Genomic DNA, 23,295 nt, shown 5'->3' on the forward strand with positions numbered 1-23,295 from the left:
AACTTGACAAGGCAGAAAATGAATGGAAGAGAAAATATAAAGAATAAGGACAATAAATGGAAAACATACAAATATGGTAGATATTGATCCAAGTATATCAGTAATGAGTCTAAATGTGAATGTTCTAAATACACCAATCAAGAGACATAGGCTGTTCAGAGTGGATTTAGGAAAGAAGATCCAAGTGTTCATTAGCCGCAAGATATCCACTTTAAATATCGAACCATAGATAGATTAAAAGTAAAGGAGTGGAGAATGGTACCGTGAAAATATTAAAAAAAAACAAAAAACTTGAGTGGCTATTTATTTCAGAAAATACAAATTTCTGTGTAAGGAAAATTATGAAAGGTAAATGGTTATAACATAATGATAAAATGGTCAATTTCTCCAAGATGATATGGCAGTGTTAATGCATATGCACCTAACAAAGGAGCATCAAAATACTTGACTCAAAAACTGATAGAACTAAGGTGAGATAGAGGAATCCATAATTACAGTTGGAGATGTTAACTTCTCTCTATCAGTAATTGACAGATCCAGCTGGCAGAAAACTAGCAATGACAGTTTAACTGAACAACACCACCAATCAACTGAATTTAACTGAGATTTACAGAATATTTTGTACAATAGCAAAATCCACATTCTTCTTAAGGCCCCATGGAGCATGCACCATGAGAGATCAGTTTCTGGACTGTAAAACAAACCTTGAAAAAGCAAAAACATAGATTTATTTGTTTCTTAGGACTGCCATAACAATGTAACACAAATTAGGTGACTTTTAAGAACAGAAATTCATTGTCTCACAGTTCTGGAAGCTTCTTTTTCTTCTTGTGAGATGCCATTGAGTTAGCTGTGACTCGTAACTACCTTATGTATAACAGAATGAAACATTGCCTGGTCCTGCACCATCCTCATAATTATTGCTACGTTTGAGCCCATTGTTGTAGTGATTATCTCAATCTATTTCTTTGAGGCTAGTAGACTGAATCCAAGGTGTCTTCTTTGATCCTTCTGGAGGCTCTAGGGGAATATTCTATCTTGTTTTCTCCTAGATTCTGATAGCTCCAGGCAATCCTTGGTTTATAGAAGCATCTTCACATGGCCTTTCTTCTGTTTGTCTCTGTGTATTTCTTTTCCCTTTTTATAAGAACATGTGGGATTAAGATCCACATTACTATGTGTTTTGGTTACCTAGTACTGGTCTGACAGGAATATACCACAAATGGGATGGCTTGAACAAACAGGAGTTTATTCTCTTTTTGGAGGCTTTAAGTCCAAGTTCATAGTGCCAGGCTCTAGGGGCTGGGTGAAAGCCCCTCAGCCTTGGGCTTCAGCTCTGCCTCATGCTCCCGGCCCACTGAAGCTGGAAGCTTTTCTTCACTCAGACAGCTGCTGGCTGCTGAGGCTGACAAGCCCAAGGTCGACAAGTAACAAGGCACAGCTCCAATATTACCAAACCACACAGCAGGCCATTAATTCAAGTCCATTAAAAGTCCCAAGATCAGCAAAGCATGGCAGGCTGCTGAACAATAACTCAGCTACATGCAGGGTTCAGGTGTGCCATCAGCTAGACACCATTCCCAAAACTGTTTCTTACATGTGGGAAGCTGAACACATACTCAAAGCAGCTACTCAGCTGCTCCAGTAGATTCCACCATGGAGTTAATCACCAATCTCATCACGGGGAATAACTACATTCAGCTGCCCAGCCACTAAACCAGACCCAGCCAAGTTGAGTCACAAAATTAGCCACCACACTACGGTATGAGCTTATGTAAATTTAACTGAAAACATCTTCAAAGACCCTATCAAACAAGGTCACATTCACAGGTACCTGGGGTTATGACTTCATCATATATTTTGTGTGGATAAAATTCTATCCCTTAACAGCCTACCTTCTGGCTCTCCAACATTTGTGTCCTTTCTGCATGCAAAATACACTCACCCCTTCATAGCATACCTTAGAATCTCAGTTAATTCTGGTTTTATATCTAAATCTCTATGTCATCTCAATTCTATATGAGTGAGATTTTGGAAATATATATATCCAAATGCACTGCCATGGAGTCAGACAAAACTCATAGTGAACCCTCCTTGGGTTTCTGAGGCAGCATCATTAAGGAAGTAGATTGCCCAACCTTTCTTCCAAGGAGTGGCTGGTAGGTTTGAACCACCAGCCTTCTGATTAGCAGTCAAATGCCTTAGGTATGGTCCATCTAAAATTCCTCCCCACCTGTGGACCATTAAGCCTAGAGTGAAAGTTATCTGCTTCCATAATACAATGGTGGTGCAGGAATAGGGTCAATAGTCTCTTTATAAAAGGGAGCGATTATAGTGAAACAAAGGCTCATGGCTCCAATACAAGTTAAAATCCTAGCAGGATAAGTTCCTTCAGATTTCAAAATTTGAAAATCATCTGTCCTCTGGAACTATTTAAGCAATGGCCCCATCCTCTAGGCCCACCTAGGCTCTGGCTCTGATTGTCATGCCCAACCCTGTTCCCTGTGTGGCAACCTGAATGTGCCCCTAGATCCAAGGAGGCAGCAGCCATGCCCCTGAGTCCATGCCAGCAGCCCAGTGAGCCCCTTAATCACTCTTGTGATAATTTCTTCCTTTTGCTGTAACATAACAGATCAGCTGAGTAACCCCACTGACCTTTTTCCTACCTGATTAATTCCAATCATTTGACCACATTTGTTTACTTCATCCCAACTGTCCCTTTCAGTTGAAGTTTACAGTTTTTCTTCTGAATTGATTGATTGGATCCATAAGTCACATGCCTAATCTCTTTAGTAAACGGTTGTCCATCCACATCCTTGGTGATGTCTCCAGGATATACTTTCTCAATTTTTACCATATGTATAAGCTGAGAATTTCCCAAGTCTTCAAGTTCTGGTTTCTATTCACCAGTCCATTCTTCAATTAATCTCTTTGCTTTTTAGAAATCTCATCTAAATATCCAAGTTCATCAATTACAAAAACTACATTTTTTAAACAACAATTCAAATATAATTCAGTCAAATTTTTTGTCACATTTTAACAAGGATAACTTTTCCCCTAGTGTCCAAGAACATGCTCAATATTTCCTTCACAGGCCTTACATGAAGCACATTTAATGTGCAATTTGTGGCAACATTCTGTTCATGACAGTACAATTTTTTTTTTTACTTCTCATCTTACTTCTTAGTTTTCACCAGAAGTGCCTTTAACAGTCATAATTCTACCAACAATCTCTTCAAGATGATCTAGACTTTTTCTTGCAAGCTCCTACAAATTCTTCCACTTTTACCATTACCCAATGCTAAAACCCCTTCCCAAAAATTTTTGATATTTTTTTAAATAGCAGCTCCTCACTTCTCAGTACCAGTACTTCTTGGCATTAGATTCCCAGAGCTGCCCAACAAAATAGCACAAATTGAGTGGCTGATAAGACAAGAAATTTATTGTGTCACAGTTCTGGAGGCTAATATTCTGAATTCAGAATGTCAGGGAAGGAAGATCTTTTCTCATCTCTCCCAGCTTCTGATAGCATCAGACATTTCTTAGCTTCCAGTTGCATCTTGACATTACCAAATTACTCTGTTTGTCTCTTTGTGTTTCTTTTCCTCTTTTATAAAGACACCACTTAGATGGGAATTAGACTTAGCCTACTTTGATATGACTTCATGCTGTCTTAACTGATAACTTCTTCAAAGACTGTATTTACAGAACCTGGGATTAGTACTTCAACATATAATTCTTGGGTACATAATTCAGTCTGTCACATATACCATATAATGTATGCTCCCATATCACAATGTAATAAACTAGAAATCAATAACAGAATGAGAGCAGGAATAGCACAAAATATTTGGAGATTAAACAAAAACTTCTAAATAACATGAGTGAGAGAAGAAAGATTGAAAATCAATAATCCAAGTTTCAACTTGAGAAAACTACAAAAAAGAGCAAATTAAATCCAAAGTAATAATAAAAGAGAAATACTAAATATCAGAGAAGAAATCAATAAAATTGAAAACAAAATTGACAGAGAAAATAAATTATCAAGCACTGGTTCTTTGAAACAACCTATAAAATTGATAAACAGGCTAATGAGAGAGAGAGACTGAAAGGACAAATCACTAATATCAGAAATGAAACAACTATTGGTCTCTCCTTGCCTGGAGCAAAGGGTGAAGAAAACCAAAGATTCATGGAAACAGTCCAAGGGACAAATGTGTATGATCCTGAGACCAGAAGAACTAGATGGTGCCCAGCTACCAATGTCAACCACTTAGAAAGGGATCACAATTGGAGATCCTGGACAGAGTAGGAAAAAAATGTGTAACAAAGCTCAAAATCATATTGGTTTGAAAGAGACTGATGAAACCCCTGAGACTATGGCCCTTTGGGCCTGGAATTGAACTCACTTCTGTGGGTTAACTCTCAGTCAAAAAATAGACATGCTTATGAGCTGAAAAACTACACCAGAGTGATGCACTCCTCACAAAAATCAAATATGGAAGATCAGAGGGGCAGCATTTGCACAGGGATAAAGGTAGGGAGGCAGGAACACATAAGCAAGAGGGACACCAGGCAGGGTAACCACAGGGAAGAAGAGGAGGTGAGACGTTACACTGCAGGGAATGTAACCAGTGTCACAAAACAAAATCTGTGTGAACTATTGAATGTAAAATGAATCTGCTTTGTAACATTTCGCTCAAATTACAATAAAAAGTTTTTTTTTTTTTTTTTTAAAGTGGGGCCATGATTACAGATTCCATGGATATTAAGGATAATAATGGAATATTATGAACAATTCTTTGCATTCACATTTGATAACCTAGAATAAATGGACAAGTTCTTTGAAAGACACAATCTACCAAAACACACACAAGCAGAAATAGACCATATAAATAGGGTTCCATAAATTGAATCAGCAATTAATAACATTCCAAATTAGAAAAATCCAGGTATATATGGTTTCACTGGTGAATTCTAGCAAATATTTAGGGAAGCAGTGATACCAATTCTCTAAATCTGTTCAATAAAATAGAAGAGAGATTACTATCTTTATATATATCATATCTATAGCTATTTGTTTTTATATCTATTTATATATATCTTCCAAGAAATTTGGAAGACAGCTATCTGGCTAACTGACTGGAAGAGAATGATTTGTGCCCAAATTGTTGGTGAGCCAACAAAATGGGGAAATTATCAAACAATATTATTAATATCACATGCAAATAAAATTTAACTGAAGATAATTCAAAAACAGTTGCAACAGTATATTGACAAGGAGCTTCTAGAAGTTGAAGCTGGATTTAGATGAGAATATGGAACAAAGGTCATCATTGCTGTTGTCAGATGGATCCTGGCTGAAAGCAAAGAATACCAGGAAGATGTTTACCTGTGTTTCATTGACTGTGCAAATAACATAAAAAATTATGGATAACACTGCAAAGAATAGCGATTCCAGAATACTTAATTGAGAAATGTGTGCATAGACAAGGAGGCTGTCATTCAAATAGAACCAGGGGATACTGCATGGTTTAACATCAGGAGGGGTTGTGTCAGGGTTGTATCCTTTCACCATACTTATTCTACTGTATGCTGAGCAAATAATCCAAGAAGCTGGACTAAAGAAGAATGTGACATCAAGATTGGAGGAAGTCTCATTAACAGACTGCAATGTGAAGATGACACAACCTTGCTTACTGAAAGTGAAGATGACTTGAAAATTTATTGATGATATTCAAAGACTATACAGTCTTCAGTATGGATTACATCTCAAGATAAGGAAAATAAAAATCCTCACAATTGGACCAATAAGCAACATTATCATAAATGGAGAAAAGATTGATGTTGTCCAAAATTTCATTTTACTTGAATACATAATCAACATCTATGGAAGCAGCAGTCAAGAAATCAGATGTTGTATTGCACTAGGTAAATCTGCTGCAAAATATCTCCTTAAAGTGTTATGAAGCAAAGATGTCACTTTGTAGACTAAGGTTCTTTTAACCCAATTGTGGTATTTTCAATCACTTCATATGTGTGTGAAAGCTGGCCAATGAATAAAGAAGACCAAAGAAGAGTATATGCCTTTGAGTTGTGGTGTTTGTTAAGAATACTGAAAATACCATGGACTGCCAGAAGAACTAACAAATCTGTCCTGGAGGAAACACAGTGAAAATACTCCTTAGAAGCAAGAAGACCAGACATCGTATCACTTCTTTTGGTCATGTTGTCAGAAGGGACCATTCCTTGAAGAAGTATATCATGCTTGGTAAAATAGAGGGTCAGCAAAAAAGGGGAAGGCCCTCAATGAGATGGATTGACACAGTGGCCACAATGATGGGCTCAGGTATAGCAAGGGTTGTGAGGCTGGCACGAGATCAGGCAGTGTTTCATTCTATTGTACACAGGGTCACTATGATGACACCTAACAACATAATACAACTACTTTACCAAGCATGATGTCCTTCTCCATGGACTGATAACATGTTCAAAGTATGTGACAAAGTCTCACTATCCTCGCTTCTAAGGAGCATTCTGATTGTACTTCTTCCAAGACATATTTGTTTGTTCTCCTGGCAGTCCATGGTCTATTCAATATTCTTCACCAACTCTGTAATTCAAAGGTACCAAATCTTCTTCAGTCTTTCTTACTTATTGTCTAGCTTTTACATGCCTATGAGGAAGTTTAAATACCAGGGCTTGGGTCAGGTACACCTTAATTTTCAAAGTGACATCTTTGCTCTTTAGCACTTTAAAGCATTTAGCACTTTAGAGCACTCTTAGACAAAAGAGGTCTTTTGCTGCAGATATGTCAAATGCAACATGTTGTTTGATTTCTTGACTGCTGCTTCCATGGGAGCTCTGGTAGCGTAGTGCCTAAGGCACTTAACTGCTAACCAGAAGGTTTGCGGTTCAAACCCACCAGCCATTCTTTGGAAGGAAGGTTGGGCAATCTACTTCTGTAGTGATACTGCCTCAGAAACCCAAGGAGGGGTCGCTATGAGTTGGGTCTGATTTGATGGCACATAACAACCACAACAACAGTTTCCATGGGTGGTGATTGTGGATCCAAGTGAAAAAAAAATCACTGACAACTTCAATCTTTTCTCCATTTATCATGATGTTGCTTATTGGTCCCGTTGTGAGAATTTTTATTTTATTTATGTTGAGATGCAATCCACACTGAAGGCTGTAGTCTTTGATCTTCATCAGTAAATGCTTCAAGTCATTCACTTTCAGCTACCAAGGTTGTGTCATCTGCATATTGCAGATTGTTAATGAGTCTTCCTCCAATCCTGATGCCATGTTCTCATATAGTCCAACTTTTCAGATTATCTGTTCTGCATACAGATTGAATAATTATGGTGAAAGAATACAACCCTGATGCATATCTTTCCTGATTTCCAAGTTCCAGAATCTTAGAACACTTAATTATGCTCATGCAGAGCCTGAATATAGACCAAGAGGCAGTTGTTCAAACAGAACAAGGGGACACTGTGTGGTTTAAAACCAGAAAAGGTTTGTGTCAAGGTTATATCCTCTTTGAGCATACTTAATACTATTTTTTGAAGTATTTATCATGTATTTCCATTATCTTCCCTTCCTCTTGGAGAGTTATTATCCCTTTGTTTTGGTCCTTTGCATTTGTTGTTGTTATGTGCTGTCGAGTCGGACCCGACTCATAGCGACCCCTCCTTGGGTTTCCGAGGCAGTATCGCTGTGGAAGTAGATTGCCCTATCTTCCTTCCGAAGAGTGGCTGGTGGGTTTGAACTGCCAGGCTTCTGGTTAGTAGTCAATGCTACCAGAGCTCTTATCCCTTTGTTTTGGTCCTTTGCATAGCCTTGTTTTTTGCCAATGCCTTCAGTGCAGCTTCGACTTCTTCCTTCAATACCATTGGTTCTTGATCATTTACCACCTCCTGAAATGGATGATCATCTACCAATTCTTTTTGGTATAGTGATTCTGTGTATTCCTTCCATCTTGTTTTGATATTTCCTGAATCATTCAACACATTGCCCATGGAATCTTTCAATATTGAAATTCAAGGCTTAAATTTTTTCCTCAATTTTTTTCAACTTGAGAAATGCTGAGTGTGTTCTTTCCTTTTGGTTTTTCTAACTCCAAGTCTTTGCAAGTTTCATTACAATAATTGACTTTGTCTTCTCAAGATGCTCTTTGAAATCTGTTCAGCTGTTTTATCCTGTTAATTCTTCCATTTGCTTTAGCTACTCTCCATTCAAGGGCAAGTTTCAGAGTCTCTTCTGAGATCCATTTTGGTCTTTTCTTCCTTTCCTGTCTTTTTAATGACATTTTGCTTTCTTCATGGATGATGTTCTTGATGTCATCCCACAATTCTTCTGGTTTTCGGTCATTGGTGTTCAATGCATCAAATCTATTCTTTAGATGGTCTCTAAATTCAGGAGGGAAATAAAGGTCATATTTTGGCTCTCGTAGACTTTTTTTAATTGTCTTCAGCTTCAACTTGAATTTGCCTATGAGCAGTTGATGGTCTGTTCCACAATCAGCCCTTGGCCTTGTTTTAGCTGAAGATATTGAACTTCTTCATCTCCTTTTCCAAAGGCGTAGCCAATCTGATTCTTGTGTACTCTGTCTGGCAAAGTCCCTGTGTATAGCCACCATTTCTGTTGTTGAAAAAAGGTATTTGCAATGAATAAGTCATTGGTCTTGTAAAATTCTGTCATTCAATCTCCAGCATTATTTCTATCACCAAGGCCATGCTTTCCAACTACTGGTGATTCTTCTTTGTTTCCAACTTTTGCATTCCCATCACCAGTGATAAACACATCTTGATTGCATGTTTGGTCAATTCAGACTACAGAAGTTGATAAAAAATCTTCAATTTCCTCACTTTGGCTTTGGTTGTTGGCATGTCAATTTGAATAATAGTAAGGCACTTGACTGCTAACCAGAAGGTTGGCGGTTCAAACCCATCAGCCACTCCTCAGAAGGAAGATGGGGCAATCTACTTTCGTAGTGATGCTGCCTCGGAAACCCAAGGAGGGATCGCTATGAGTCGGGGCCGACTCTACGGCACGTAACAACAACAACAACAGCATTAACAAGTCTTTCTTGAAGGCATATGTATATGTCCTATCACTGATAGCATTGTACTTCAGGATAGATCTTGATACATTCTTTATGATAATGAATGCCACACCATTCTTCTTCAATTTGTCATTCCTGGCATAGTAGATCATATGATCTTCTGATTCAAAATGTACAAAACCAGCCCATTTCAGCTCACTAATGTCTAGGATATCGATTTTTATGTATTCCATTTTGTTTTTGACAAACTTCCAGTTTTCCTAGATTCAACCTTTGTACATTTCTTGTTCCAATTATTAATGGATGTTTCCAACCATTTCTTCTCATCTTGAGATGTGCCACATCATCAAATGGAGGTCCCCAAGCCTTTACTCAATCCACATCATTAAGGTCAGCTCTACTCTTTGAGAAGTAGATGCTCTCTTCCTTTTTCCAAGTCTGTCTTAGTCTAGAAGCTCTGCTGAAACCTGTCCACCACAGGTAACCTTGCTAGCATTTGAAACACTGGTAGTGTAGCATCCAGCCTCACAGCAACACTCAAGCCACCACAGTAGGTACAAACCAATAAAATTATTTTCTCTCTTAGTTGTTCCAAACTACTCTCATCATTTCCTGGTCTCCCTCACCCTGCTCACTTACCTAGCCTGCCCCTGGGGTGCTCCCCACACACAATTGCCTTCTGCTGGTCCTGGGCTGGCTTACTGCGTCCTGCCTCTGGAGAGCTTGCTCCATGCACACAAACATCTGCCTTTTGCTAGTCCTGGGGTTGGCTTACTGTGGCCTCCCCTGGGGAGCAAACATCTTTTTTTTTTTTGATACCTTCATTGTGTATAAGTTGTCCAATTTCCTCCTTGGTAATCAGGGCATTCACACCAGTCAATACATTAACTCCCTTCTTTGCTTGTTGGTTCAAAGGCTTCAGGAGCCAAATGTAGTTGAGTATTGCCATAGTTCTCTAGAGTTGTTATAACAGAAATATCACAAGTGGATGGCTTAACAAACAGAGATGTATTCTCTCCCAGTTTTGGAGGCTAGGATGTCTGAGGTCAGAGTGCCAGCTCTAAAGGAAAACTTTCTCTCTTTCTGTGTCTCTTGTTCCTAAGAGGATCCCAGTGCGGGGACCCTGGGTCCACTCCAGCTCCTCTTCCTAGGTGGTATTAGGTCCCCATTCTCTGCTTGCTTCTGTAAGATAAAATTTGTCTCTTGTGAGATAAAAGGTGTTTCAGGCTACAGCCCAGGGAAGCTATGCTTAAGTTGAATCAGGGCTGTGATAGGACTAAGTATGTTGCAACTCATGTTTTTCTTAATCTTTCTATACCTGATTGGTTTATCATATCAGATCACATCATGGACTATCATTACAAAACTATCACATTACATCATTAAATAACTTCTAAAGCACTGAGAATAATGCCCCAGCCAAATTTACACAAATTTTTTGGGGACACTATTCAATCCATGACAAGTATCAGTCCTAAATTTCAGTTCAAACAAATCATATGTTATGACTTCTGGCCTAGTAGTTATTAGATCCACCACTTTGTACCTAATACCTCTGGACCAACAGAGTGTAAGGTTGCAGGAAATGGAGCAAAAATTCTGCTAGTGGATTACTAAAAGTAATATTGGTGATGCCATCTCCATTTCCACCTACTAATTCCTGAACCTGAGAATACCAGCTATAGAAGAAATTGCAGATGCTGATTTAGAATATATACAGCCTCCTGGAGAATATTGCCTCCAGTCCTGCAAGGTATTGCCACTTACCTGGCATTGTAACCAAGTCTTCAAAAGGCCATTATGTGGTTCTATCAAGCCAGCTACTTCAGGATGATGAGGAACATTCTAACACTAGTGAATTCCTTGAGGATAGGCCCATTGTTGTACTTTATTTGTTGTGAAGTCTGTTTCTTGATCAGAACTAATGCTGTGTGGAATACCATGATGGTGGATATGGCATTCTGTAAGTCCATGGGTGGTAGTAGTTTGTTTAGGATTGATACTAATGATTTTCTGGGGTTCTGGCACTGGCCTTACCCAACAGCACTTCCTCTCAATTTCTTAAAGCCTGGAACTAATAGGGAAAGAATCACTGGGGTGGTGTCCTCTCTTTAGGAGAGAGTAGTTAGCCTGACCACAAGCATATTAGAATGGATAGCAGAAGACGACTATGGAATCTTGTTTGCTTTGGGTGTAATAGCCTTCCACATAAAGAAAAGGCAAAGCTGCCTTTTTTTTTTTTTTTTTTTCATTCTTTTTATTAAAGGATCATAACTAGTAGAAGAATGAAGAGACACAAATTTGCATTCTTTCACTCATGGTATTTATTTTGATTTGAAGAATTGAAAGCCCTAATCCATAACAATACAAGACAGAAACACAGGTTTTCCATTCTTGGATCAGGCTGGTTAATGTTGAATTTCTTGGTAATATTCTTTCTCCAAGTTACACTTTTTGACATATTGCTTAGTTACTGTTGTAAAAAAAATAATTTAATTAAAAATAAAGTTAAAAAAGAAATGTTAAATATTCATTGTTAATTAAAGCTATCTAATTTCATCATGCAACTATAGGTATAACAATTAATTAATAAAACTAACATACTGTCATAATCTATTCTGTACTCCATAAAATTTGAAATCCCAAGCACCTTTTTTCAAAATAAATTGTGATTGCCACATTAAAAGATAATGTTGTAAATTAATATTTATATAAGTTTGATTTGCATTGTCTTTGAAACTTACATGGATTAAAAAAATACAACAAAGGAATTAGAGTGAAATACAATAAGAATATGAGAAGAAGACAGAAAACAATTTTAATTTGTACATTTTTGTCTATAGAGGAAAAGTGTTTCCAAAAACTCATTTACACTGTTAGAGATGTGTCACATAAACTTCAAATTTCTTATTTAAACCAAAGTTATTCATTCCTCTTCACCTCATTGCTCCAATACCAAACTTGTTCTTACCCTGTAATTCTGTATTTTTTTGGTAAAAGATGTCCCTCTGAGTTCTGTCATAAAATGCAAGTATTTATACTTTCCTCTTTTATTCTAACCCAAATACAAGCAGTCACAACTACAGTCAGCACTATTTTTATCATCTCTCTCAAAACTCTTGTTCTTTCTCTCTTAACCAATCCTGCTCTCATAACCAGTGGTGCATCTACAGAAAATTCTCCCTATGGAAATTAATTTTAAATTGCTGAATGATCTCTTACAGTTGTTGATGGAAACTATGATGGCCAACAGAATCTGTTCATTGATGCCCCTTCCTTCAAGCAGGGCCCAGAGTAAGCTTCCATAACTTAGGTACGCCGGGCTGTGCTTATAGCACTTTCTTGTTGGAGGAAAGTGCTGCTTTCCCAGGAGGGCTTGGATCTCACCATGTCCATGACTACTTAATTGTAATTAGTAGTGCATTTCAGGAAAGGTAGTTTCTCCTAGTGATTTTAACCCATTATATCATTAATCAGAAAATGAAGGCTTACAAAACCAATCTTGTCACTAGAGGGGAGATAATGTTCTTTCTGGTTATGCATCCATAGTCACAGGATTGCTATGCTGTTTGAATTTGAACAAAGTTGGTAACAGGAGTATCAGGCCAAGTGCAGCTGAACAAAGGCCCTCTCCTCTTTCCCTTCCTCTGCACTCTGAAATATAAAACTCATATTTTGTTGTTGTTATTGTTGTCCTTAGGTACCATGGTGTCAGTTCCAACTCATAGTCACCCTATGGACAGCAGAACAGAAAGCTGTTCAGTCCTCTGCCATCCTCACAAACATTTTCATGTTTGATCTCACTGTAGGCACTGTGTCAGTGCATATTCTTGAGGGTCAACTTCTTCTTTTTTGCTGACTCTTTACTTTACCAAACATGATGTCCTTCTTTAGGGACTGGTCCCTACTGATAACAGGTCCAAAGTACATGAGACAAAGCCTCATAGTCCTTGCTTCTAAGGAGCATTCTGGCTGTGCTTCCAAGACAGATTTAAAACTCCTGTTGTGTTGTTGTTGTTATATGCTGTCGAGTTGGACCCGATTCATAGAGACCCATCCTTGGGTTTCTGAGGTGGTATCACTACAGAGGTAGATTGCTCAACCTTCCTTCTGAGGAGTGGCTGGTGGGTTTGAACCTCTAGGCTTCTGGTTAGTGGTCAAGTGCCTTAGGCACTATGCCACTAGAACTCCTAGAAGCCTTTGTTTCACCATCCTTAGTCTATAATGTATTTTGGGGCCATATGTGTGTAGGTGAATTTCCTGTGTCAACTGATTCTGGGAGTGGGGTTTGAAGGAGAGGGACCATAAAATGAATCTTGCCCAATTCCTCTTTGTCCTAAATACTGTGTAAAGAAACAAAAGTTTGTGATCAGCCAATTTTTCAGTACGACTCACCACACCTATTTACTCAGCAATCTTCTGTTTGTTTACTCTCCACTACTGACTGAATCCAATTCATTTTCCCCTATTTTGTTCTAGTGAAACTTGTAAAATGTAAGCTATAGTATGACAATATTCTTCCTAAGTGATCATAAATAAAAATGTTTAAACTCCTTATCATGGCATACCAACCACTTGTCTTGGCTCGTGATTGCCTATATAGATTTTACCTCTCAGTGTCACCCCAATAAATTTGAAAGTAAATAATAAAACGTGATAAGAACACTAATTTTGTAAAGAGTCCTGGGTTTAAATGTTAGACTTGCTATCTACTTCCTTTATATCAATAGACATATTATTTCAGAACTTTTTCTTACACTTTGCATTCAATCTGTCAATTCATTCTGTTGGCTTATTTTCAAATTGTATCCATAATTTGACCATATTTACCAACTCATTTCTGAGATATACTTCTTTCTCTTCTGGACTATTGTGTAGAGCCTTAACTGGTACTTCTGCTCCTACCTTTGACAACATACAGAATAGTTTCAAGAACCAGACTTTAAATCATAATTTGGAGATTTTGGTTCAAAATTCTTCAATGATTCCCCACTTTTATTTAGAACAAAAGACAGATGACCTTCAAGATCCTACATGAGCTTTACTTCTCTGACCTAATCATTACATTGGTCTTTTTATTAACTCTGGTCCAGATAAACTTATTTCCTTGTTATTCATTAAACCTCCCAGAATTTATTTGAACTGGACCTTCTTCAGCTTTGTAAGCCCTTGCTCAGGTATGTGCATGGATAACACTACCAACTCAGTGGAAGACAGCAGGCTATTCTTAGGATGTTCTAGTTGTTATTTTACTTAAGAGGATGCCTTAATATTTCATTTTTGACTCTTGGCCATGATAAGAGGAGTAGGATTTCTGATGCTTTCCAAATTTTGAAAGTATTCTGGTGATCTCCAAGGTGATGGTAATATTTTTGAATAGCCTTATTTGTTTTAATGACTAAAAACAAAAACAAAAACAAAAACCTGGTTTCCATCAATTATGACTAATAATGATCCTATAGAACAGAATAGAACTTCCCCATAGGTTTTCAAGGCTGTAAAGCTCCACAGGCAAAGAATACTGAAAATACCATTGACTGCCACAAGAACAAGCAAGAAGTGCAGCCATAATCCTCCTCAGAAGTGAGAATGGTCAGACTTCATCTTACCTCCTTTGGTCATGTCGTTAAAAGGGACCAGTCCCTGGGGAAGTACATCACATTTAGTAAAGCAGAGGGTCAGCCAAAGAAGACCCTCAACTAGGTGGATTGATACAGTGACTGCAGTGATGGGTTCAATGATTCATAATCATAGCAATAATTGTGAGGATGAAACAGGATCTGACAAAGTTTCATTTTGTTGTACGCACTGTCACTATAAGTCAGAAGTGACTCAACAGCATCTAACAACAACAGCAAATCTTTACAGAAAAAGACTGCCACATCTTTCTCCTGTAAAGAAACTGGTAGGTTTGAACCACCGACCTTTCAGTGAGCATCCTAGCACTTAATAACTATGCCACCAGCATAATACCTCTCCCAGTGAAGTGACTGGTGTGTTGAAATCATGCTTTGAGTTATCCTGAAGCCAAATGATTGAATCTACTGAGATAACATTCTCCACATATAAATAAAGTCCCTTTGAAGTTTCTGTAAGGCATGTTTCTCCACTCCTAATGTTTGTCTAAGGAGCTCTAGTGGTACAGTGCATAAGGCATTTGACTGCTAACCAGAAGTACCTCTGTGGAAGGAAGACAGGGCAATCTACTTCTGTAAAGATTTACCACCTCAGAAACCCAATGGGGGTTGCTATGAGTTGGAATTGAATCGATGGCAGTGGTTTTTTTGTTTAATGTATTTCTGCACTCTCTCTTGCTGGGATGTATCACTTGTCCTTTTTTTTTTTAAAAAAAAAAAAAAACTTAGGGCAAATCCTTTCAGACATTTAAACCGGAAAAATACTGGAACTCTTGCAACTCATAGTCATCCTATGGACAGCAGAACAGAAAGCTGTTCAGTCGTGTGCCATCCTCACATTTTAATGTTTGATCTCACTGTAGGCACTGTGTCAGTGTATAGTCTTGATGGTCTTCTTTTTTTGTTTGCTGACCTTTTACTTTACCAAACATGATGTCCTTCTTTAGGGACTGGTCCCTACTGACAACAGGTTCAAATTACCTGAGACAAAGCCTCACAATCCTTGCTTCTAAGGAGCATAAATGTCTAAGGAGTTTAAATGTCACTTGCTCAATAAGGCCTACCCAGGCAACCATCTTTAAAATTGCTATCTGGTCCTCACTCAACATAGACTCTCCTCACCACCTACTTCTCTATTATTTTCTGTATGATTAATCAACTTTCAATACACTATATAATTAATTTGTATACTATATTTGCCTCCTATGGACTGGTTACCAATCCTATCATATAATATTCTGGGGCAATATTTTGATGTCATCAAGACATCAGGAGAAGGCAATAAAAATGAGAAAATAATAAATAAATAAAAGCAAGTAGTGACTTAAGAGTTATAAGAAACAAGGATAATGACAACTTCAGTATATTTTTCTGGAATAGGATCACTGAAGCTGGGTGGGAGTGGTGTTCAGGTGAAGATGGTGAAACAAAATAGGAAGATTGGAATAGAGAAGAAAGTGGTCAAAGTGCCAGAAATTGAAGGCCTTTAAAAAAGTTTTATATATTAAAATATGAATGGGGAGAGATGGATTTGTTGAGGTAGGAATAAGACTATTACTTTTTACATTAAGGTTAAAAGACGTAAATAGTTTCTTTGGTGGCATATAAGGAAATAGACACCTATTGACTTACTTGTCAATCAAAAATCAGATATGTAGGGAGGAATGGCAGGCAGGCAATTTGGTAAATTTTGGTCTCACTCTCACTGAGTTCATAAATTTTTTCATTTACTTCAATGATTGGTCTAACACGTCAAATATCATTTTGCATTTACACATATGAATTGATACTTAGAACAATATATATACATGTGTATATATATATATATGCATATACATTGCTAGGAGTTGGAATCCATTCGATGGCAGTGAGTGTGGTTTTTGGTATATAAAGCTCTGGTGGTGCAGTGCTTAAGGCATTTGACTGCAAACCAGAAGGTTGGAGGTTCAAACCTACCAGCCACTCTGCAGAAGAAAGATAGGGTGATCTACTTCCATAAAGATTTACCACCTCAGAAAACCAATGGGGTCACTATGAGTTGAAATTGACTCAAAGGCAATGACTTTATCTATCATATATGTATCTATCTATCATCTACCTGCCTTGGAAGAGGTATATTTAGAATTTGTCTGGATTTAAATAGTCCTCAACAAATGTAAATTTCATTCCTCATTGCCAGTAGTCATATTTCAAGGCCATATGTGTATTCTTAACAGTTTAAACTCTGGTATCTGATTGCCTTAAATTAAACTGTAACTTTATAACTTTCTAATTATATACCCACCAAACCATTGAGTTGATTCTGACTCATCGTGACTCTAGAGGACAGAGTAGAACTGCCCTATATGTTGCCTCATCTTTCTCCTGTGGAGAGGCTAATGGGTTTGAATCACTGATCTTTTGGTTAGCAGCTGAATGTTTTAACCAGTATGCCACTAGGGCTCCTTACTAATTACATAAACATGCAAAATTATTTAATTTCTTTATGTATGCTGTCTTATTTTGAAATAAAGGTAACATTCACCATGTCTTAGTGAGGAAGAAATGTAAATGTGAGGATAGGGGAGATACCTGTATAAATCTACCACTTAGAATCTGGCACATAGTGACGACTCAGTAAGCACTCAAAAAGTATTCCATATTATTACTAGAATGATAAAAGTATAAATGAGAAATTAATTAATAAAGAGGGGCTAAATTAAATGAGACAGGCCAGGATGCATGTTTGTTTATGCATATATATTTGAAGAAAATATTTTAAAGCTTCTAAGAGCCATTTCTTATATAGCAATATTGTTTAATACACCTTTGGCTAATATTAGTTAATATTAGATATTTCTAATTCAATATATAACAGTTTAACTCAAAGAACATCAACATGCTTGATCTTATTCCTTGTCGATGTGATATTGATATATAGGAGTCAGAATGATGAAATATCGGAACAGTCTTGTTATTTGTTGTTATTTGCCGTAGAAGTGGATCCGACTCATAGCGAGCCCTCCTTGGGTTTCTGAGGCAGTATCATACGGAAGTAGATTGCCCCATCTTTCTTCCGAGGAGTGGCTGGTGGGTTTGAACCACCAGCCTTCTGGTTAGCAGTCAAGTGCCTTAAGCACTACGCCACGAGAGCTCCCAATAGCTTTCTTATATTGAGGTATTATTAAAATAATAAATTGATGAATCAGATAATGTTTTCAGAAATTAAATCACTTTAATTTACCTTTATTACAAGTTGCTGTTACTACTGCTGTCCTCTGATTCATATCTGTATTTAAAAAAGAAAGCATTGATTTTAGGGTGGGGAAATATTGTAATCCTGAGAATAATTAAGAACAATGAGAAATCCATATTTATGCCATTCAGCTAATATGTACAGATATCTACTATGTTTCTCTATAATGTGGGCACAGTTCACTTATTCTACTGTCTGGTCTTTTTCTGATGTTGGTCTAAATTTTAAAGAAGTTAAACAATTATTTTTCATATCAACTTAAAAAGCCATCCATTTTTTCCACATGTTTTATCAATACTGAATGATGGGAAAGATATTGTTATATCTTTGAAAATGGTTCTCTAAAGCTTAAAAGATAATTTCAGTGTGAATCTTCACCTTCCTGAACTATTATCTCTAGAATAATATTCCCATCAATTAACTAGGTAAACAACTTATTATTTCCATTATAATTTCAATTTTGTTTTCTTTATGAGCCTTCTAAATCTGCCAGCCATATTTATTTATATTTAGTGATATTTAAAAACTCTGTCATTAAAAAAAAAAATTGCTCTTGTACACAGTTCTTATTGAAGAAGAGGCCAGATTTTTTTTTTTTAATTTTAAGAGCTTGTTTTACATTCAATGTAATGCATACATTTAGTTTCATTCCCCATTTACCTTGTCCAACTCTAACCCAGTCTCCTCCCCTCCCTACCCTGTAACCCTTCCCCTTGCCCCTCATATTTATGCACTCCTGTTTGTCCTGCACTTCCTCAGTTTGCAGTGTTGGTCCTCTGGTGTCCCGTGGTCTATTGCTCTAAGGGATGCATTACCATAGAGTATGTGGGTGCAGCATCCTGGGTTGAGTGGTCTGCATGTATATCTTGTTAACTATTGGGCTGATAGCCAGTTCCTGGGGGTGCGTTTTATTCCAGGTGCAGAATGTATTCCAGGGCCATAATATTGGGGGTCTCGCCAGATTTCATCTGACCAGTAATTCTGGTCATTATTGAGTTTTTGGATTTCGTTCCATGTTTTCCCTCCCGCTCTATCCAGGATCTCGAGATTTGATCCTTTCCTGAGTGTTTGGCATTGGTAGCCGGTCACTATCTCATTCTTCTGGTCTCAAGGGCCATCATGTCGTAGAGCTGATTGCTTCCAAATGCCCCCCCCCCCTTTTTTGCGTTCTTCTTCACTTCTGACACTAGGAGACCATTAGCTGCATCTTAGATAGCCTCTTTAAAGCTTTTAAGACCCCAGTTGCTACTCACCAATGTAAGATGCAGAGCAATGCTTTTATGTATTTGTTGTGCCAATTGAGTCTGGTATCCCCCTTTACTATGGTCCTGAGATGGTAGATCTATTGGATCTGTCTCCCATAGTGGGTGCTTGTCTGTGAGGGATTACTCTGTGTCTGTCTTCTATTGTTTCTGTAAGGACTGTAGGTATTTTGTATCACTGGTGTCTATGCAAGATTAGCCTCAGCTGAATCTATCCTTGGTCTAGAGCATACTTCTGTTCATTGACCCCCGTCTGATCATCTCAGGTGTTTATGTGTTTATCTGTAGCCTGGTGTTTGGTGTTAATGGCAACGCAGCATTGTAGACACATTGGTTGGTATTAGCATCTGTCGTCAATCTCTTATGTGCACAGTTTGGTGTCCTCCCATTTCCTAGTGTTATCATGGTGGTCACAGATCCTTCCCATATATCCTTCCCCCTACCCATGTCAGCATGTAGGTCCCAACTAGCCCAAAATTAATCCCACCCCTTCCCTCCCCATCCCAGTAACCTACTAAGTGAGTTCCCTTTCCCAAGCAAACCCTTCTTTGTCTTTTTACAGTAATAGGCTCAGACAGTATTTGTCTTCCTGAGATTGACTTATTTCACTCAGCATAATGTCCTCCAGGTTCATACTTGTTGTGAGATGATTCACGTATCCCTCATTGTTCTTTAATGTATGTACCTTGTGTGCATATACCATAATTTGGTTATCCACTCACCCATTGATGGGCATTTAGGTTATTTCCATCTCTTTATTATAGTGAATTGTGCTGCGAGGAATATAGGTGTACATATGTCTGTCTGTGCACTCTCTCTCACCTGTTTAGGATATATTCCTAGTAATGGAATTGCTGGGTCAAATGGTACTTCTATTTTCAGTTTTTCAAAGAAACGCCATACCATTTGCTGCAGTGGTTGTACCATTTTACAATCCCACCAACAGTGCACAAGAGTTCCAATCTCTCCACAACCTTGCCAGCATTTGTTATTTTCTGACCTGCTGAACTTTGTTATTATTGCTGGGGTGAGATGATATCTCACTGTTGTTTTGATTTGTATCTCTTTGATGATTAATGGTTGCGAGCAATTTCTCATGTGTTTGTTGGCTACCTGTATATCTTCTTTGGGGAAGTGTCTGTTCAAGTCTTTTGCCCATTTATGAATTGGGTTATTTGTTTTTTTGGTGTTGAGATGTTGAAGTTTTCTGTAGATTTTGGAGATAAGTCCTTCATCAGATATGTTAGAATGCATTCCAGGGCCATAGTATCAGGGGTCTCACCAGATTTCATCTGACCAGAAGTCTTTCAATGTGCATAAGAATTTAATTTTTGAAAGGACCCAGTCATCTAGCTTCTCTTCTATCTCCTGCACATTCTGGGTTATGCTTGATAGTCTATTTATGCCATAAATTAGGGTTCCCAGATTTACCCCTATTTTATCTTTGATGAATTTTATAGTTTTGGGTTTTACATTTAAGTCTTTGATCCAGCTTGAGTTTGTTTTTGTGTATGGGGTGAGGTATGGGTCTTGTTTCATTTTTCTAAAGGTGGATATCCAGTTTTGCCAGCACCATTTGTTAAAGAGGATGTCTCTTCCCCATTTAATGGGTTTTGGACCTTTGTCAAAGATCATTTGTCCATAGATGGATGGGTCTATATCTGGACTTTCGATTCTGTTCCATTGGTCTATCTGCCAATCATTGTACCAACACCATGCTTTTTGACTACTGTGGCTATATTATAGTTCTTAAGATCTGGGAGCGTGAGACCTCCCACTTTGTTTTTCTTGTTGAGAAGTGCTCTGCTTATTCGAGGTCTCTTTTTTCCATATGTCCTTAAAAAATTTTGTTGAAATCTAGATCAGAATTGCATTAAATGTATAGATTGCTTTAGGTAGTTTTGACATTTTCATAATATTTAGTCTACCTATCCATGAACAAGGTAGGTTCTTCCATTTCTGTAGTGCCCTTGTTGTCTCTTGTAGCAGTGTTTTATAGTTTCTTCTGTATAGATCTTTTGTGCCCCGGTGAGGCTTGTTTATTCCTAGATATTTTATCTTTTTAGTATCTATGTTGTTGTTGTTGTTGTTGTTATGTGCCGTCGAGTCAGCCCCGACTTAGTATCTATAGTAAATGGTATTGTTTCCCTTATTTCTTTATCAGAGGACTCCTTGCTGGTGTAGAGACATCCAACTGATTTTTGTTTGTTGACCTTGTGTTGTGCCACTTTGATGAACCTCTCTATTAGTTCTAGTAGTTTTTTTTATTGAGTCTCTTGGGTTTTCTATGCACAGGATCATATCATCCGCAAATAGAGATAGTTTTAGTTCTGGAGGCCAGATTTATACTATGTGTCTGCTATTCCTTGTCCACAGATGAAGGCATCAAGTTTGAGCACCTGGTTGAAGAGCCATAAATCTATAATACTGGGTGAATTTGCACAGCTATTTCTTTCTGGATCTTGAGACTATGCACTAAGAGGCAGTTGCACTAAACAGACAGATTGTTATTTTATTTTAAGATGAATCCACAATAGAGTTGAGATAAGTATGCTGGACCATGTATAAGCACAGATAGTCATTTGGAAAGAGAGAACATAGACAAGCGATAATATCAATGAGAAAGCATTGAGTAATGGGGACAATGACCTTAGTTCCTGGCCTTTCAGTTCATAATCACCCTTTTTTGCTTTAATTAACTCTATTTCATTTCTTATGCTAAGCATTTCTCTTTGTGCTAAATTTATGTTATGATGACCTAATTTTGATATTTGTGACCAAAAGATTCCTTACTTTAACATCTCTTCCAAAAGTCAGGTTTACTTTCTAGCAATTGTTCAGATTTTTCTAAGTTATTTTTAGAACACAGGAAGACCTAAGTTAGTTTTATTCAATTAAATTAATTGATCACAAAGTGATAATTATGTAAATGTTTATATACATCAAGCAGAATGTTATTCTTGTTAGGTGCCATTGAGTTGGCTTGGGCTCACAGTGACCCTGTGGACAACAGAACGAACCACTCACTGCCCAGTCCTGTGCCATCCTCACAATCCTTGCTATACTCAGGCCCCTCACTGGAGCTACTGTGTCAATCTATTTGGATGAAGGTCTTCCCCTTTTTTCCTGACCCTCTACTTTACCAAGCATGATTTCCTTCTCCATGGACTGGTCCCTTCCGACAACATGACCAAAAGAGGTGAGACTCAGTCTGGTCATTCTCACTTCCAAGGAGCATTCCAGCTGCACTTCTTCCCAGGACAGATTTGTTTGTTCTTTTGGAAGTCCTTGGTATTTTCAGTATTCATTGCCAACACCACAATTCAAAGACATCTATTCTTCTTTGGTCTTCCTTATTCCTTATCCAGCTTTTACATGCATATGAGGCTGCTGAAAATACCGTGGCTTGGGTTAGGCATCAGGGGCTCTGGTGGTATAGTGCGGGGATAAAGTATTTGGCTGCTAACCAGAAGGTCAGTGGTTCAAACCTACTAGCTACTCCACAGATGGAAGATGGGGCAATCTACTTCCATAAAGATTCCATAAAGCCTCAGAAACCAAATGGGTGTTGCTGTGAATCAGAATCAACTTGATGGCAGTGAGTTTGGTTATTTTGGTTTTAGGTTAGGTACACCTTAGTCTTCAAAGTCACGTCTTTGCATCTTAACATTTAAAGGGGTCCTCTGAAGAAAATTTGTCCAGTATAATATGATGTCTGATTTCTTGACTGCTGCTTCCATGTGTGTTGATTGTAGTTCCAAGTAAAATGAAATTCCTGACAACTTCAATCTTTTCTCCATTTACCATCTTGTTGCTTATTGGTCCAGTTGTGAAGATTTTCATTTTCTTTATGTTGAAATGTAAGTCTTTGATCTTCATCAGTAATTAATTGCTTCCAGTCATCCTCACTTTCAGCAAGCAAGGTTGTGTCATCTGCATATTGCAGGTTGTTAATGAGCCTTCCTCCAATCCTGATGCCACAGTGTTCATATAGCCCAGCTTCTTGGATTATTTGCTCAGCATACAGATTGAACAACCATTATGAAAGGATACAACCATGATGCACACTCTTCCTGACTTTAAACCATGCAG

General features: G+C 37.8%; 1 protein-coding gene across 1 annotated transcript in view; it reads right to left on the minus strand.

The window, feature by feature from the left end:
• Nucleotides 1-18,124: 18,124 nt before the first annotated feature.
• The window catches only part of LOC103192136 (A disintegrin and metallopeptidase domain 3-like), a gene marked incomplete at its 5' end in the record, with an annotated part of 189,876 nt that continues 184,705 nt past the window's right edge, over nucleotides 18,125-23,295 (minus strand). Inside the window, one exon of the mRNA XM_007935063.1 lies at nucleotides 18,125-18,158. Coding sequence (XP_007933254.1) covers nucleotides 18,125-18,158 — 34 coding nt within the window. The remainder of the gene's footprint in view (nucleotides 18,159-23,295) is intronic.

This window comes from Orycteropus afer, unplaced genomic scaffold, assembly GCF_000298275.1.
Source record: "Orycteropus afer afer isolate SDZICR_OR568_19922 unplaced genomic scaffold, OryAfe1.0 scaffold00024, whole genome shotgun sequence".
In the NCBI taxonomy this organism is placed as follows: Eukaryota; Metazoa; Chordata; class Mammalia; order Tubulidentata; family Orycteropodidae; genus Orycteropus; species Orycteropus afer.